The sequence below is a fragment of the Cinclus cinclus genome, chromosome 17, assembly GCF_963662255.1.
Source record: "Cinclus cinclus chromosome 17, bCinCin1.1, whole genome shotgun sequence".
Taxonomy (NCBI): domain Eukaryota; kingdom Metazoa; phylum Chordata; class Aves; order Passeriformes; family Cinclidae; genus Cinclus; species Cinclus cinclus.
Window position 1 is genome coordinate 8,063,999 of NC_085062.1, and position 14,934 is coordinate 8,078,932.

Below are 14,934 nucleotides of genomic sequence, written 5' to 3' on the forward strand. Positions count from 1 at the left end.
AAACACTGCTCCTTCTGTTTTCTCTCACACAGAAATTTGTCATAGATAAAAATACAAGAATCGTATCGGATTCCTTAGACATGCATAGTATGTGTCAGTGAGTTTCTGTTTGTTAAATCATTGCAAATGAACCTAAACACTTGAGAACTGAATCACAATAAGAAGGAAGAATCCTTGTGATGTGGTTATGTATGTGTTGGCAGAAGCTTTTTCCCAGGTTGGAATCTCTCACTTTGAGTTTGTTTATCATTGCTTCCTGCAGTTATTGGCAGAGAGAGCACACCTTAAGGGTAGTGCAAGTGAATCATTTCTGGTGTGGACAAATACATAAATCATCCACAGCCACTCCTCCAGTTTATTTTTCCACTGGAATACAGGGTTTAGTGGAATATTTTAAAGGATGTTCTTCCAGGTGTATGTTCATGGTTAGCAAGAGAAACAAGTCATCTGCATCTAGATTTCCTACATCAAAGACTGTTTGAAATGGGCAAGAGAGTATTCTGTCCTTTAATAATTCTGGGATGTGTGTGCCTGCTTGCTTTGATTACACTTGCATGAAAACTAACAGCAGTGCAGCATACAGCTTTTAATGAGAGGGCTTAGAGACAGATTAGGGAGTATATGTGACCAAGGAGTAGGATCACAAATTCCCCCTTTTTGGGACATTGTCGTGTTAAAATCAAATTTTAAAAAAAAAAGGAGAAGAAAAAAGAGGGCAGAGATAAGGATGAGCTCTACACATGATGGATCTTCAGTCTGTGGTCTGGGTGGGCATAGCTGTAAACTTGCTTGGGATGCAGTGAAACCCTGGGGAATGAGCAATGACCTGGCTGGACTCTTTACAGGCATTTCCCTGGAACTGCTAAACATGTCTCTGGGTTTATTAGATCTTTGTAATTTACTACAAAATCCATGTGTGACGTTAACATTTCCCTTCTGCAGAATTACAGAGCTCAGAATAGATCTTGGGAGCCATGGGACAGTGTCTCTGCACACTGCAGGGCCATCTGTGGGAGGGGCTGGTTTGTTCTCCCCTACCATATCTCTGTGGTTCACTGGATTTTCCTTCCACTCAGCAACACTGGAGACTTCTACAGATATCTTGGCAGAAATACTCCTTGCCTATCTCTACTCATGGACATACAAATAAATTCTGATAATAGAATCTTTGCGTAGTGATGTATTGAAGTGGAGTGGAAGCGTTAAGCCCCTTTGGCTCAGCACATGAGCAGCCTTAACTACAGTTTCATCAGAGCAAATGTGGGCAACAGATGGAGAATTATCACTGCACTGGGTATTTGTTTCTTTCAGTAGGAGCTAGAGCAGAAAATCTGCCTTCAGAAGGATAGCATTTGTGTTTCTAATGCTTATGTAGTATTTTGGTAGATGAATTCTAAGTTCTTGCTTTTTCCTCTGCAAACAGGCTCACTATTCCACTGGAGCTGTAAGTGCTTCCTTCACCTCCACTGCAATGGTGCCTGAAACTACCCACGAAGCAGGTACCAGAATGACCTACCTACAAACCATTCATTTATTTTAAGTTTTAAAGTGGGCTCCTTAGCACACATACCTGTATGAGGACTGAAGGAATACATTGGGAATTGGTCAGTGCTGATGCTGTGGAAGTGTAGTCCCTGACCAGATATATCCTTACTTTATAGTGAGGTTGCTCTGAGAATACTGGAGCAATTATGATCAAGTTTTGTCTTTGAATGACAGTTACTTCTTTTGAACCAAAATTAATGAGACATTTTCTATGCTCAGGGATGACAAATTGACATATCACTTTTTCTAAGTTAGGAATGAAATATAATCACTCTTCAGATACCATAAAAGATCTTGCCCACCATTTTTGCCTACCCCAATATTAGAACAACAGCAAATTTCGTAATGGTAACTTTTAGTTTACTGATTTTTACACAAAAATACATTTTAATACAAAAATGTTTTCTTTTTATTCTCCAGCCTAAACACAAATGTGTAAGGTTTATTTAGTTCAGATATTGATTAAATAACTGAGTCATTAGTATTTCCAGTTGAGAAAGTTGGGCACTAAAATTTAGATTGCACGTACTTAGGCAAAGATTGAATGCATTGCTAATACTATATTCACCAAATTCAGTTCCTTTACTTGGTAAGTTACAGTGATTTGAAGGTGGCTGAGTACAGAAAATATCTGACTAACTGGACATTTGAGAAAATGGGAATGGAAACATCATAGACTGATCCTTTGGTTTGACTTACCAGTAATGTCTCCAATGACAGCTTCAGTTGTTTTCAGACCTGGGTAGGTCTCTGTATGTCAGCAGTTTGTGGTTGACTGATGACTACCTGCTTGGCTTCCAGGATTGACAAGAAGCAATTTTGGTTCAAAGTAGCATTTATGGTTGGTAGACATTGCTTGAAAATTATAGTTTTAATACAGTACTGAATGCTGTAATACTGAATGCTTCTGGGATTTAAAATATACATTATTTGGTTGGTTCTCAAAGAGTTGGTGGTTTACTATAACGGAAAGTGTGTTGCACAGAGAATAATGCAAGGTTACCATAGATGAATTGCAGAGTAGGATTCCTCAAGACCCAGTTCCACAGGAGAAGAGGTCAGACAGTAGGTTCTGTGAATTGTTTAGAGGTGATTTCTAAAGATCAATGAGCAAGCTTACAGAGAGCTAATTCCTGTCTTTTGCTTTGATGCAGCTGCCATTGAAGAAGATGTTGTGAGATACCAATATGTGAAGAAGAAGGGATATGTACGACTTCACACTAATAAAGGAGACCTAAACTTGGAGCTGCACTGTGACATGGTACTGTGAACCTTAAGATGTATTTCTGTAGATAGCAACCAGAATTGGAGCTGGCAGTAGAAACGTTTATATATATAAATTAATTAACTGTATATATTTACACTGTATGTGTAAGTGTTCTCTGTGGGTAGTCCCATCATTTTACGTACCTACAATATGCCAGGGTACATGTTCAGGGCTTCAGAAGGTCAGGATTAGTGACCAGGATGGAGGAGAGCAAAGAGAAGACAGTGTACAGTGAGGAAGGAATAATCCAAGGTTACACAGCATCTTACTGGCAGAACCAGGAAATGAACCTCACTGAGACCAAGAGCAGTCTGTAAGTCTGAGTCCCTGTAGTTATGATTCCCAGAAATGGTCAGATTTGTTTCTAAAGCCTAAGCTTCATAGAACAAACCTAAATGAAAACCTTAGAATATGTTTTTACTTCCTGTTGCCCCTATTCTTAAATTTCAAGTTTTCAAACGCCTTCCCTTTGCCATTAAAAGAAGTTGATTTCAAAAAACAACAGACTGGAGTTTTTTATAGTCTATACAGTCTGATTCTGGGGGAAATCAGTGGCTCTTAAAATAATAAACATGGCAAGACTTCTGATAGATGAATGAGTTGTGGCGACAGTGATGTCTCAGACGTCACTGCTTGGGTAGTGTGTTTGCTTATTTATTTGTACAGCCACTTCTATAAAAGGAAAGAAGTTTTCAAACCTTCAATGGTTTCCTGGGATTTTTGTCTCAGGATATTATAGGCCTGAAAGGTATTTTAAGAAGTTGAAGGATGTGAATAGGGGTTTAAATGGTAAAACTTCTGTTTCTTGTGAGCCTCACAAAGCTTAAGGACAGTGGTGCTGGATAGGAGCTGGGGTGCCTGGTGTGAAATCCAGATGTACTGGAAGAATGCAACCATTTTTGCATGCAAGGAAGAAAAAGGAGCAAACGGCATAAACCTTCTGGCTTTCCCTTCTCTTCCTTTTTCTCACATGAGTAAGAAGAGAGATATGTGTAAACATCTCAAGCTGATCTGTGCAAACAGCATGAGAATCTCCGCAGCAGAGTATCGTGTTAGTAATTCTGTAGGTCTCTCTCATCCCTACAGGTGTTTTCCATGCTCTGAAATAGTAACACTGTAATAAGGCAAAAAGCAGAGGATGTGAGTGCAGCAGTATTTAAGGGAAGTGGCAGAACGAGCAGATTGCACTGAATCATTTGTTTTGCCATATGTTCTCAAACTGGCTCCTGGCTAAAGCAGGCTGACTGCAGCTATTCTTACCAGCATGGGCTTGTTGGCCACATGTGTGACCAGTGTCACTCAGTCCTGAGGACCCAGGCTCAATTGCTCATTATAAACTTCCTGTATGATATCCATTGTGTTTCCTCTTTTTCCAGATGAATTCCTATTCATCCTCCTTTCACACACAAAGTTTCCTCATGCACACCCTGGAAGTGTGCTCTGTTTTACACAAGCAGACATGCTCCAGTGCTGGTCTCCAGCCATCTGTGCCTTCATGTCAATTGAATATGTGTGAATTTAGCAGACCTTTGGCACTGGAGAGAGGAAAAGGACATATATTTAGAATAAATAAGAAAAACTTGCTGCTGTAGGGAGGTTTTCACAGCATCCACCTTAGGTCATCATCCTAGATCTGTGAAATCAATTCTTTCTTGTTTTTCTCCCTTTACTAAATAAGGAGTTTGTGCTTCTAACTTTGGTTTTCCTGAGTCACACTGAGGTCAGTGCAGACAGAGCAAACATCTTACAAACATATACCACATAAATAGGTCACAAACATATTCACAACAGTGAATTTATTGAAACTGCAAAGATCCACCTAAAAAAATGGGAAAGTGCCAAAATATAAAATTTGTTAAACATTTCCAGTTCATGCTGCTTGTGAATATGCATGGCAATAGTCTTAATTAATAATATGCCAAATTTTTATTGGCTTTTCTGCCTTATCCCGTGCACAGGCTGGACCAGTCCTGGGAGCTAATTGGAGCTGCTATATACACAGAATTTTGTTTTCCTGTCAAAGTATACAGTGTGGGTAAGGTCCTTGAATGCAGTCAGGGGTAACAGGACTGTGCCACAATGCTCACTCAAATTTAAATGCACTTTTTCTTTAATTGCTGAGAGATATCCTGTGCTCTTGTCATTTTGGAAGCCACTCTGGCAGTGATCATAATTTCACAGTACTGCAAATATATGATTGCAAAATGTTTAAGGAAGCTTGAGGATGAAGTTGCAATATAAATATGACTGATAAATACCTGTGTCTGGTAGTAGGACTTGCAACATTTAAATTACATTTTTAAATAGTCTTATGGTTTAGCTTTCAATACATACCTCAAGGTGAAGTCTCCTCACTAAAACAGAGAGCAGCAAGTGACATACTTTCTCTCTTAGATGGTATGTGCATTGAGTCTCCAATTGGATTTTCATGCCTCTTGTCTGTATTTAAGCAAAATATTCTTGCTGTCATGGTGTCAGCACTCAACAATGCTTCTGAAATCTGCCCAGTATCTGTTGCCTTCAATACTCTTCCTTCTTCAATGGCTCCTTTCTTTTCCATTTTTTGTGAGCTATTTGCCAGTGTGGATTGTTTGTAGTTCAGTCTTTATCTACATGTGGAAACCTTTGTTTAAAAATAAATTTAGGGTTCTTCATATGGTAGTACTTTAAGGTGCCAGTCAGTAAGATTGATGGTGATGAAATTCTTCCTAGCACCAAAAACCTAATCAAGAAATGCTGTGTATTGATCCAGGGCAGGAAATCAGTGTTGCAGTGTGATTGAAGTCATCAGTTACTTTGTGACAAGATTCAGAAAGAACATGAAATAGGACTAGAATCCAGATATTTTCAGTGTTTGAAATCACTTGTTCAGAGCACCAGAAAACTTCACTCAGGTTCCAGAAGGATGGTGTGTGGTTTCAATCATTGACCTGATAAAAGGCAATAAAATGATAAGCTAGATTTTTTCACACGCTTTTGAATTTGTGCCTCACATGAGCAAAGGTACCGTTCTCTCTTGGGATCATAGCAGTGTGCCTACTACTTCTTTTTGGTCATTTGTTTTTCTCTCAGTCCTCCTATTCAGATACAGTATGTTCCTCCTGATGGGGACTAATCAGATGGCCATTTGTAGGGACATTTTCCAGGAAGCTGAGTTCAGCTGTGCATAAGCAACATTTGTTGTATACACTAATTGGTTAAAAATTTACAAAAATTCTACTTGCCAGAAGTAATTCTGGCAAGTACAGAAGATTTAACATCCAAGTGTTATTTTTTCAATTCTAGTCCTATGCATGTCAAACACATAAATTCTGAGGAAATAACTGATGAAAGGCAATGAATATCACTGAATTGATTTTATTTTATTTTATTTTGTGTGTGATTTATATGATTTTTCTAGTCTCCTCAAGTTCTTTTAGTTGTGTTAATCAGGATGCTGCTGGGAGCAACTGCATATTATCCATTTGTATTCTGCTGTATAAGTGACTATATTAATGGAGTTTTTCCTTGTAGGTGGTGTAGATACATTTTTTTTAAATATATATCTACATATAAATAAATATGTAAATGTAATGCTCTAGAAGAACCTATCAAAATGATGAACACGTGGTTTGTAGGTCTATCTCCCTTCTCTGCTGGGTGAGTCCTCTGCATACAAGTGGTCACTGGGGAGATGATCTGGTGGTTCAACACATGCCAAGAGCTGTCATCAAATACCAATCTGTTGCTGCCATGGCACATTTTGTAAATTCACTTGCCTCTTTCAGGTTTAGTACTTTAGGGTTTAAGGGCAAGATGGCAAAACAAAGAAGAATGTGAGTTGGGTTTCAAAGCTCCATCTGACACTCCACAAATGCTTTTTGAGGTTTTAGGATCTGGCCAACTCTGCTTAATGATGATGTCCTGGCATAGCTTTCCAAAGAAGTTGTTACTCTGCAAACATTGATGTTTTAATCTTTTTAGGCCCTCTGACCTGTTAAATATGCCTGTGATCTATAAATGTGTAATCCAGCCCCTATTCTTTGAAATCATCTCTCCTTTTGTGTGAGGGACTGTTCTGAAGATCAGAAACCTGTAAACTTCTTATCCATTTCCTGTGGCAAAGAAGTGAGTTGCTGAAGAAATCCTTTGACCTCCTGGTATGATGAGGTTCTCCAGTCTTCCTGAATCTCTCATTTTCTTTTTCATTTATACCTCTATTCTACTTGCTTTCTATCAGCATGATATTGGCACTGTCTGGGAAATAACTGGCTGATGTTTTACTAGTATCTCTTCATTTGGTAATGGAATTGGGGGGATGAAATACAGTGGTCTTGTTTCATATTTTTCATCAAAATAGGCTATTATAGGAAGAGCTACAACTCTCAACTTTGAGAGTTCTTGTCAACAGAAACTAAGAACAAAGCTGTGTTTTTCCAGTAGAAGAGCTGGATATGTTTCAAAAAAATGTTCGTTAGAGAGGATGTTGTTACTTCTTGGTGTGTTTTTTCCTCCAAGTGGTACAATAGGAGACAGATCTATTGCTCTTTGGGGCTGAGAGTAGATGGCTCTGCACAGCCATCTTGATGAACAGGTCACTTCTAGGTTGTTCTAAGTGATTGGAAGCTGATATTTTAATAGTTTTAACTTGGGGGCATAACAGCCTGTCCTGGTTTAACTCCAGTCAGCAGCTAAGCCCCACACAGCCACTCACTCACTCCCCCACCAGTGGGATGGGGGAGATGATCAGAAAAGGGGAAAACTTGTGGGCTGAGGTAAAGGCAGTTTAACAAGTAAAGCAAGAGTTGCACACACAAGCAGAGCAAAATAAGGAATTAATTCCTTATTCTTTATCCTTACCAAGGGCAGGCAGGTGTTCAGCCATCCCCAGAAAAGCTGGGCTCCATCACCATAATGTTTACTTGGGATGACAAACATAATCCTTTTGAATGTCCCCTCTTCCTCCTTATTCCCACAGCTTTATATGCTGATCCACCTCTCCATGAACCTGTCCCTGCTGCCCTGGGTTGTCTGTGTTTTCCTGGCAGCCTGTGGCACTGAGTAATTGGTGAAAAGGCATTTGGCACATTTGGACCCTTTCTGCCTTCCCAGCTGCCCTGGCAAGCTGGATCTGGGAGGGGAATTGATTGTTTCTGGATTGTGCCCCTTGATTTCTGACATTTGCATACATGAGGTGCAGACATCCCATACCAGCTGTGTCTGCCACTTAGTGATCCCAAACCCGAGGCTGAGGTGGGTGGTTTGGAGTTACACAGCTGCTGCTCTTCATCTTTCTCTGACGTGTTTCTTGTTTGTACCTTGGCTGCTCTGATGAGAGCAGGGTGACCTTGGGAAGTTGACACCTACCAGAGCTCCTCTGTCTAGTATGGAAATTGTTACAGGTTGCATCTTCTGAAAAGGTGGAATTTATGTGCAGGCAGTTGTAGATTGATGAAATGCCAGGGAGCAGCCGTGGCACCTGTGTTACTCCGGGTTTTAAGCTGCTGGAGGTTGCTTGAGCACTTAAAGTTGCATCCTCGTTTAGACTGTACCCACTTGTGCTGTCCTGCTTACCAGTCCATCCTCATCAGCACCCAGCCCTGCACGGTGCTGGACAAGCTCCTTAACCCTTGTGTGATGACAAATTTGGAGGGGGCAGTGGTGGGGGAGGGGATTGTTTGCTACCACGGGAGCAAATGTAAGTTAGAGGAAAAATAGTAACTGTGGCTGACTCTGTCTCTTCTAGTTCTCTGGAGAACTAGTAGTTAACACTGACAAATTAGATGACTGAATTAGATGCCTTGTTTCATCTGAGTTGTGCTCAGCTAAACTGATTGATAGTCCCTGTGTTTGCAAAAATGTGAGAAGTAAAACTGAAGTGTGTCATCTTTTTACTGGCATCTTGTCTAAGCTGAGCATCTTGCTTAGACTTCAAAAAAGTTTTCGGTAACATCATGAACGTCAGTATTGTAGAAGAAATGCCTTTTAGAAGTGAAATTTAGCTATCTGCTGAAGTCTTTGCTAAATAGCTGATTAAATTACAGTGAGTTTCTGCGTAATGAAAATGCATTAATTCTGCTCTTTGTTCTAAGCAAACCTGGAGGCTTTGAGGTAGCAGAATAGGCAAATGTTTGCTATCAAGTCAGCAATCTATTTCCCAAGGCATAGTTAACTTGTTCTGATTCTTTTTTATTATCAGTACAAGTCTGGCTGAGTGTTTTACCCCACAGTGCCCCAATGCTTTCATGTCTCCCAGTGCTCACTCTCTGGAACTGTGTTTTTCTGATCACAGATCACAAATTGCCTGAACACGTTTGCTCTTGGTATAACCAGATCGAGAATTGTGTCCCTTACATGAACTGTGGCTTTCTTGAACTGAACCACCATAGGCAGCTGTTGTTTGCCACCATCACCTGTCACTGGCTCAGTCCCTCTCTCACATTTGGGAGCTGTTAGAAGGAAAGTGGAGCTGGCAGGGAGTGATGTTTAGGTCTGGAGTAAACGTTTCTCCTGCAGGAAATGTCATGAGCTTCCCACAGTGAAATTCTTCCCATGCTCTTGCAGTGGGCTTTGTGGAGTTTTGGGTTTTCTTGTCCCTCTTGCTGTGAAACAAATGGATTGTGCTCATAGTTCATTGGTGCAAAGTGAAACAGGGTGGTTTAAATGGCCTTCCAGAACAGTATTGGACACTGAAACATTTACATGTTTCTTTCCAGGGCTTGGAGGAGGGAACAGACACTTGCATCTGATAGATGGTTATTCCTGAAATTGTGCTATTACATTTAGCTCTGACTAAGCCCCAAATAAAGCCAGACTTTATTGTTGATTTCTCTTTTTTGTGGTGGGTAGGCTGAGTACTACAGATTGAAAGGTAGGGGGGAAACTGAGTTTAAACCTTACCAGATCACCTCTTTATGGGCTCACGCATTAGAAGAGTTGCTGAATCAACAATTACAAGGTTGAAAATGCTCTATGTAAAAGTACATAAATGGATTAAAGCCAAACAAAATCGACCTTGCATTTTAAATGAGATCTGTGTTAAGAAAATGGAAAGCTTCATTTGAAGCTTCAGAAATTTCCATCACTAGTTCATGCCTCTTAGTAGCCGAATTCTGGCATTTGTGTGATAAGATGAAGGCTGTAGAATGCAATTTTAATTTGAGAGGAATAAGCTTTTCATTATTTCTTACTTTGAAACATAGGGTTAATGAGTATGCAGCAAGGCTCTGTAGTTTAGTGCCACTACTACAGTTCATCCAATTTAGGGAGAAAAAAAGAAATAAAAGGGAAGTGGAATTAGCACAAGAAAATTATACAGATGTGCAAATGACAGCTTCTGAATGCTTAGTGTGAAATTTCCCTTCAAGGTTCGTGCACATCCTCAAGGGATGGAGCATTTTGAAATGATTAGCTCTTCACATAGTAAAGCCTTTTTCCTTGCAGTCATGGCAACAACTCAGGAGCTCTCCCCTCTTTTCCCATCTCCTGCACCTTGGCAACAGGAGTTCTGCAGATTTTTCATCTCCTCCTGTTTGGCTCTTCACTGCCCAGTAGAGATTCTGAGTTAAGGTAACTTTTACAAATGTAATGACCCATTATAACTAATGAGAAAGGACAGTTGCAGACTGGGAAATCAGATGGGGACCTGGCTTGGTCCCACCCTTCAGGTCTAGGGATGCAGCAGGAGAGATGAATTTTACCTGGCTTGGAGCCGCCCTTGCTGGCAAAATGGAAACTGAAATTGGCTCAGATAAAATCTGCATTTATCCTAGGGGTTTGTAGTAAGCAGTCAGGGGTTTTTTTACTGTTTTGCTTTAGTTTTCTAAATTGTATATTCCTTTCTTCAGTGTTCTCCCAGTTTCATTTCACAGTCTCCTGTCGTTGCTGTTTTTGCAGGGTCATTCTTTGTAGCAATCTCTTTAACTCCAAAATTTGTCTGGGCATAGGAACTGGTAGAATTCAGGTGTTTCCATGCTGCTAAGTGTATTAGCTAAATGGAGACTTAAACCTACTTAGAAAACCATTGGGCTGTGGCCCCATTAAATATGTATATCTGTGAGCCAAGCAAAGCATTTGTAGCATCTTCTGGGATAAGTACTCTTCTAGATTCCTGTCTCAAAGCATTTATTAAAATTTTACTGCTTGTCTTGGGTGTGAATTTTCAGCAGTTGAAAGACAGTTATCTGGCATCTATAAAATAAATAGGGAGCACAGTTAGAGCAGGTGACTCATATTTGGTATAAATAAATTTTTTCTTCTTAGTATTTGTCATTTAGAAAGAGAAGTGTCTTTAGCTGAAGGACATCATAGAGACATTGCATTCACTTACATGGTCCCAACCTGACCCAAGAAAAGGAGGATTGCTCAGGGCTCTTCTACACCACTCTTTGGTCAGAAAAGCCTTCCACAATTTTTAAATATTTCTTTTTCGGACTGTCACGGCATCATTCTGAGAAGATATTGCAGAAGGTTTAAAACAATGTATTCTGTCAGTGGATTTCAGGTTAACACAGTGGCATTTTTCCCTTGGCTTCCTTACATATATGTCTAAGTCGTAGTCAGCAAAATAAAATAGTTTAAGTCATTTCCTGCTTAATGTAAAAGGGATAAAAATGGAAAAATTAGCTGTTGCTGTTGAGGCCGTTTAAGACAAAACCAGCCAGAACTAAAAAGGGAGCCTGGAGCACACAGTCAGTGGTGAGAGAACAAAGAACCTCCTGCATTTCCAGGTGCCTTGGCTGTCCCCTCCTTCAGAAATGGTGTGAGGCAAGTGGTGTGCAGGAAGTTTCAGAAGAAGGAGACAACTTTGCATTCAGAGACTGGGAATCTGACATCTGCCACAAGATCTTACATCAAATAGCAAAGTCAGGTTTGTTTATGTGTATTTATATGTCATTAGTCTTTGTAGTTGGAACAAAGACTTCAAAGACTGGCCTTGTTTGTATGGTCAGTGAGGAACACAGCTTCATTACTAAGGATTTGCACCTTCCCCATAATCCTCAAGCCTTTTTCTCCTGCTCTAGATAGAATGCTGCTTTAAAAAATCCCTGAAATGTGCTTGGCAGTGTGAAATTTGGCAAGAACATAACTGCTTTGAATAAATCAGATAATCTGAGCCAGATATTCTAGATCTACAGCATGACTGAAACTGGGGTTTATTACTGATTGAATGCAAACATTCTTACATGTTTCTACTAAAAAGCACCATAAAAGGTAGTGGCAATGTTGCTAAGGAACTGTTTACCTGTCAAGTGTATCTCTGTGATGCATGAGGTGACCATGGGAACCAGTTTGGTGGCAATTATTTAAAGAAAACCTTGCAGTGAAGTGACTATTATATGTATGCTAAATATTTCTCAAGTTGTATTTGAAAAGCTTATTTCTGGGAAAGGGTATAATGGCTAGAAATCCATTTAGAGAAAAGGGTCAGCACAGGTCCTGCATAAAAAATACATTACTGGAGCCAGTTATTTTGATGTATATTTTACAAATTGTGTTTTGAAAATAAATAGGGGATCTGGTTTGGGTTATCAACTTTGTGCAAATTTAAAATGATTTGGTGTCCATTCCTAGGGGACCCAGTCTTTTGCCTGGTTTCATTTTTTGTAAAAAATTAATTACAGGTTGCTGTATTCCCCCTCGAGAACTTATTAACTATGTCTCTCTCTCTCCAAAGAGTGCTTGGCTCTCAAGAGATAAAGTGCCTTAGGCTAAAAGCTGCTGATTCCATTTCTGATTCATAAAGAAATTATTAATAAATAAACTTATTTTTATCCTTACTGACATTTTCCACAAGTAATAACTAATAGCAAAATACTAGGATCAAGGCTGTTATAATATTGTCTTGTACAGCACATGCTTCCTTTTATAAGTGATTCCTCAGGGGTTGAATTTTACTGGAAAGATGAAGTACAAAGATTATTTTAATGCATATATGTTGAATTGAAAGGAAAAAAAATTACATTTACTATAAACATTGAAACTGTAAGAAGACCTCCTTCTGCTTGATAGAATTTTTATGGAATATAGTAACTTCTGAGTTGCCTCAGGATGCCACCAAAGTACATGTCTTGGTGACATTCTACCATAAAGCCATTATGGTATCATTGCCATTTAACTCAGTAATGAATTCTGTAGGAAATCTGAAATAATGGCTGGTGTAAGATTAGCATTTGCTATTTTTTTCACTTGTAGCCCAGCTTCCAACTGTCATCTGAGTAGAATAATTAAGAAGGAACCAATATAGAGAATTTATAATGATAAGTAAAGTTTGTTTGGAAAATTAAGAGACATTTCAGTGTAAATAAATAAGGGTAAGAATGATCACATTTCAGATAAGAAAATACAGAAAAATGAAGTTCTGTATGGTTTTGGTTGAATATTGGTATGGACTGACTTTTCAAGAGGTGGAGATTATTTCATCCTTAAATTATTATAATCAGACTGGCCTTGGTTTTGGGTTTTTTTTTTGGGGGGGGGGGTTTGTTTTTTTTTTTGCTTTAAAGTCACTTCAGGTTGCATGGCTCAGTCTCTGTCTCTCAGCAGCTCCCAGACCAAGAGTGCTGTCACAGCAGTGCAAAGTGAATTGGTGCCTTTCACAAGGACAAGTCCTGTGTGTGCTCACCTGCAGCCATTGCAGCTCATGCTGAGGCTTTGCTTGCCAGCACACCCAGCAATAAGGATATTTTTAAGGCCTGCAAGAGCTCAGTTAGACGTATTCTTTTGTGAAACTGAAATAGATTTATGCACATAATCCACATTGGGGCTGGAAAACATGTCCAAGTATAGAAAACGGGCTGTTTCTGTACTTGTGTTTGTATGTCTGAAGGTATTTTAGTATTGCAGAGAAGAGAATCCATACAATTACAGTGGAAGGGTGATTAGGTGGAAAGTTAAGTTTTTCAGAAGGTACTGTTTGAAGGTCATGGCTCATGAATTCACTAAATAACTTTCATTTGCACTGTAAAAGTGAATTAGAAGTTGGCAATATATTTAGCTTTTTTTTATTATTATTTAGGATTTTGAAAACAAGTTGAGTTTTTTTAACTTTTCCTGTGATCCAGTGACTTGGGTCAGTCCCATTGTTTCTTCCAAGTGTTGAAGAGGATCAAATGCTTCTCTCCCAGTTGGCTTCAATGTGCTCACTTTGAAACAGTGGAGAAGAGAACTCAGGTTCTTTCTCAGTCTGGTAAATTAACATTTTTCAGTGCTAGAAACCCCCCTGTGGAACAGGATTGTGATGCGCTGCTGGAACTCAGTTACTTGCAAGTCTCTGAGCTTACCTGTGTTCACCATCATGATGTCAGCTGGGAACTCCCATTATCTGAGCTAATGTTCAACACTTCTTTGTGCTAATTAGAAGGGTCAGGGTTTAATTTATTTAACACAGTGTGTCTCTCCAGTGCGCCTTAAAAGAAGGTGTATTACAGGCTTTTTCCTGTAGACAGAAAAACTCCATCCTCTCAGTCCTGCATGTTTGTTTCTTTGTAAGGCACAAATGAAAAGTGATTCCTGTAAGCACTGGAATGATTGTTTTAAAGGTTGTGCTTAATTAAAACTTCCCATTGTCTTTCAGACACCCCGAACATGTGAAAACTTTATCAAATTGTGCAAGAAGAACTATTACGATGGAACGATTTTTCACCGATCAATTCGGAATTTTGTGGCAAGTATTAAAAAGCTCAAAATACCCCGTATATTTAACTTAGCTTTAGGTTGTTCCATGCATGACAACTTGCAGTAGATGTATGTTAAATACACCATCAGGATGAGGGTTGTCCTAACCTCTGCTGTGTGTACTTACAGGTGTTACTAACAATTGTCTCTGACTAACGTTGTCACTCAGAACATCACTGCATTCAGCACTGCATTTGCTGGTGTTCCAGAAAAAGCCTTGAAGAGTCATTGCCTTGGCTCTTGTTATCTTCCCCAGTATATGAGTGGGTGGTTAATGAACAGAAGGAGAGAGAGGGAAATGCTAATTTGAATAAGTAATACTGTGGCCTGTTGTAATCCCATTCACATGAAACTTTAGCAAGCATCTGAATTTCTGTTTCAGGTCGTAGTACTTGGGTATTATCAGATCATCCTTTCCTAGTGTGCTCCAGCACTGAGTGCCCAGGCTTTCTTGTATAGGAATTAAA

The 14,934-nt window shown here is 39.4% G+C and overlaps 1 protein-coding gene across 1 annotated transcript in view; it reads left to right on the forward strand.

Annotated features, from left to right (window-relative positions):
- Positions 1-14,934, forward strand: part of PPIL2 (peptidylprolyl isomerase like 2) — a 67,311-nt gene that overhangs the window by 27,505 nt on the left and 24,872 nt on the right. Inside the window, exons 11-13 of the mRNA XM_062504082.1 lie at positions 1,424-1,499; positions 2,700-2,806; positions 14,367-14,456. Of these exons, the coding sequence (XP_062360066.1) occupies positions 1,424-1,499; positions 2,700-2,806; positions 14,367-14,456 (273 nt within the window). The remainder of the gene's footprint in view (positions 1-1,423; positions 1,500-2,699; positions 2,807-14,366; positions 14,457-14,934) is intronic.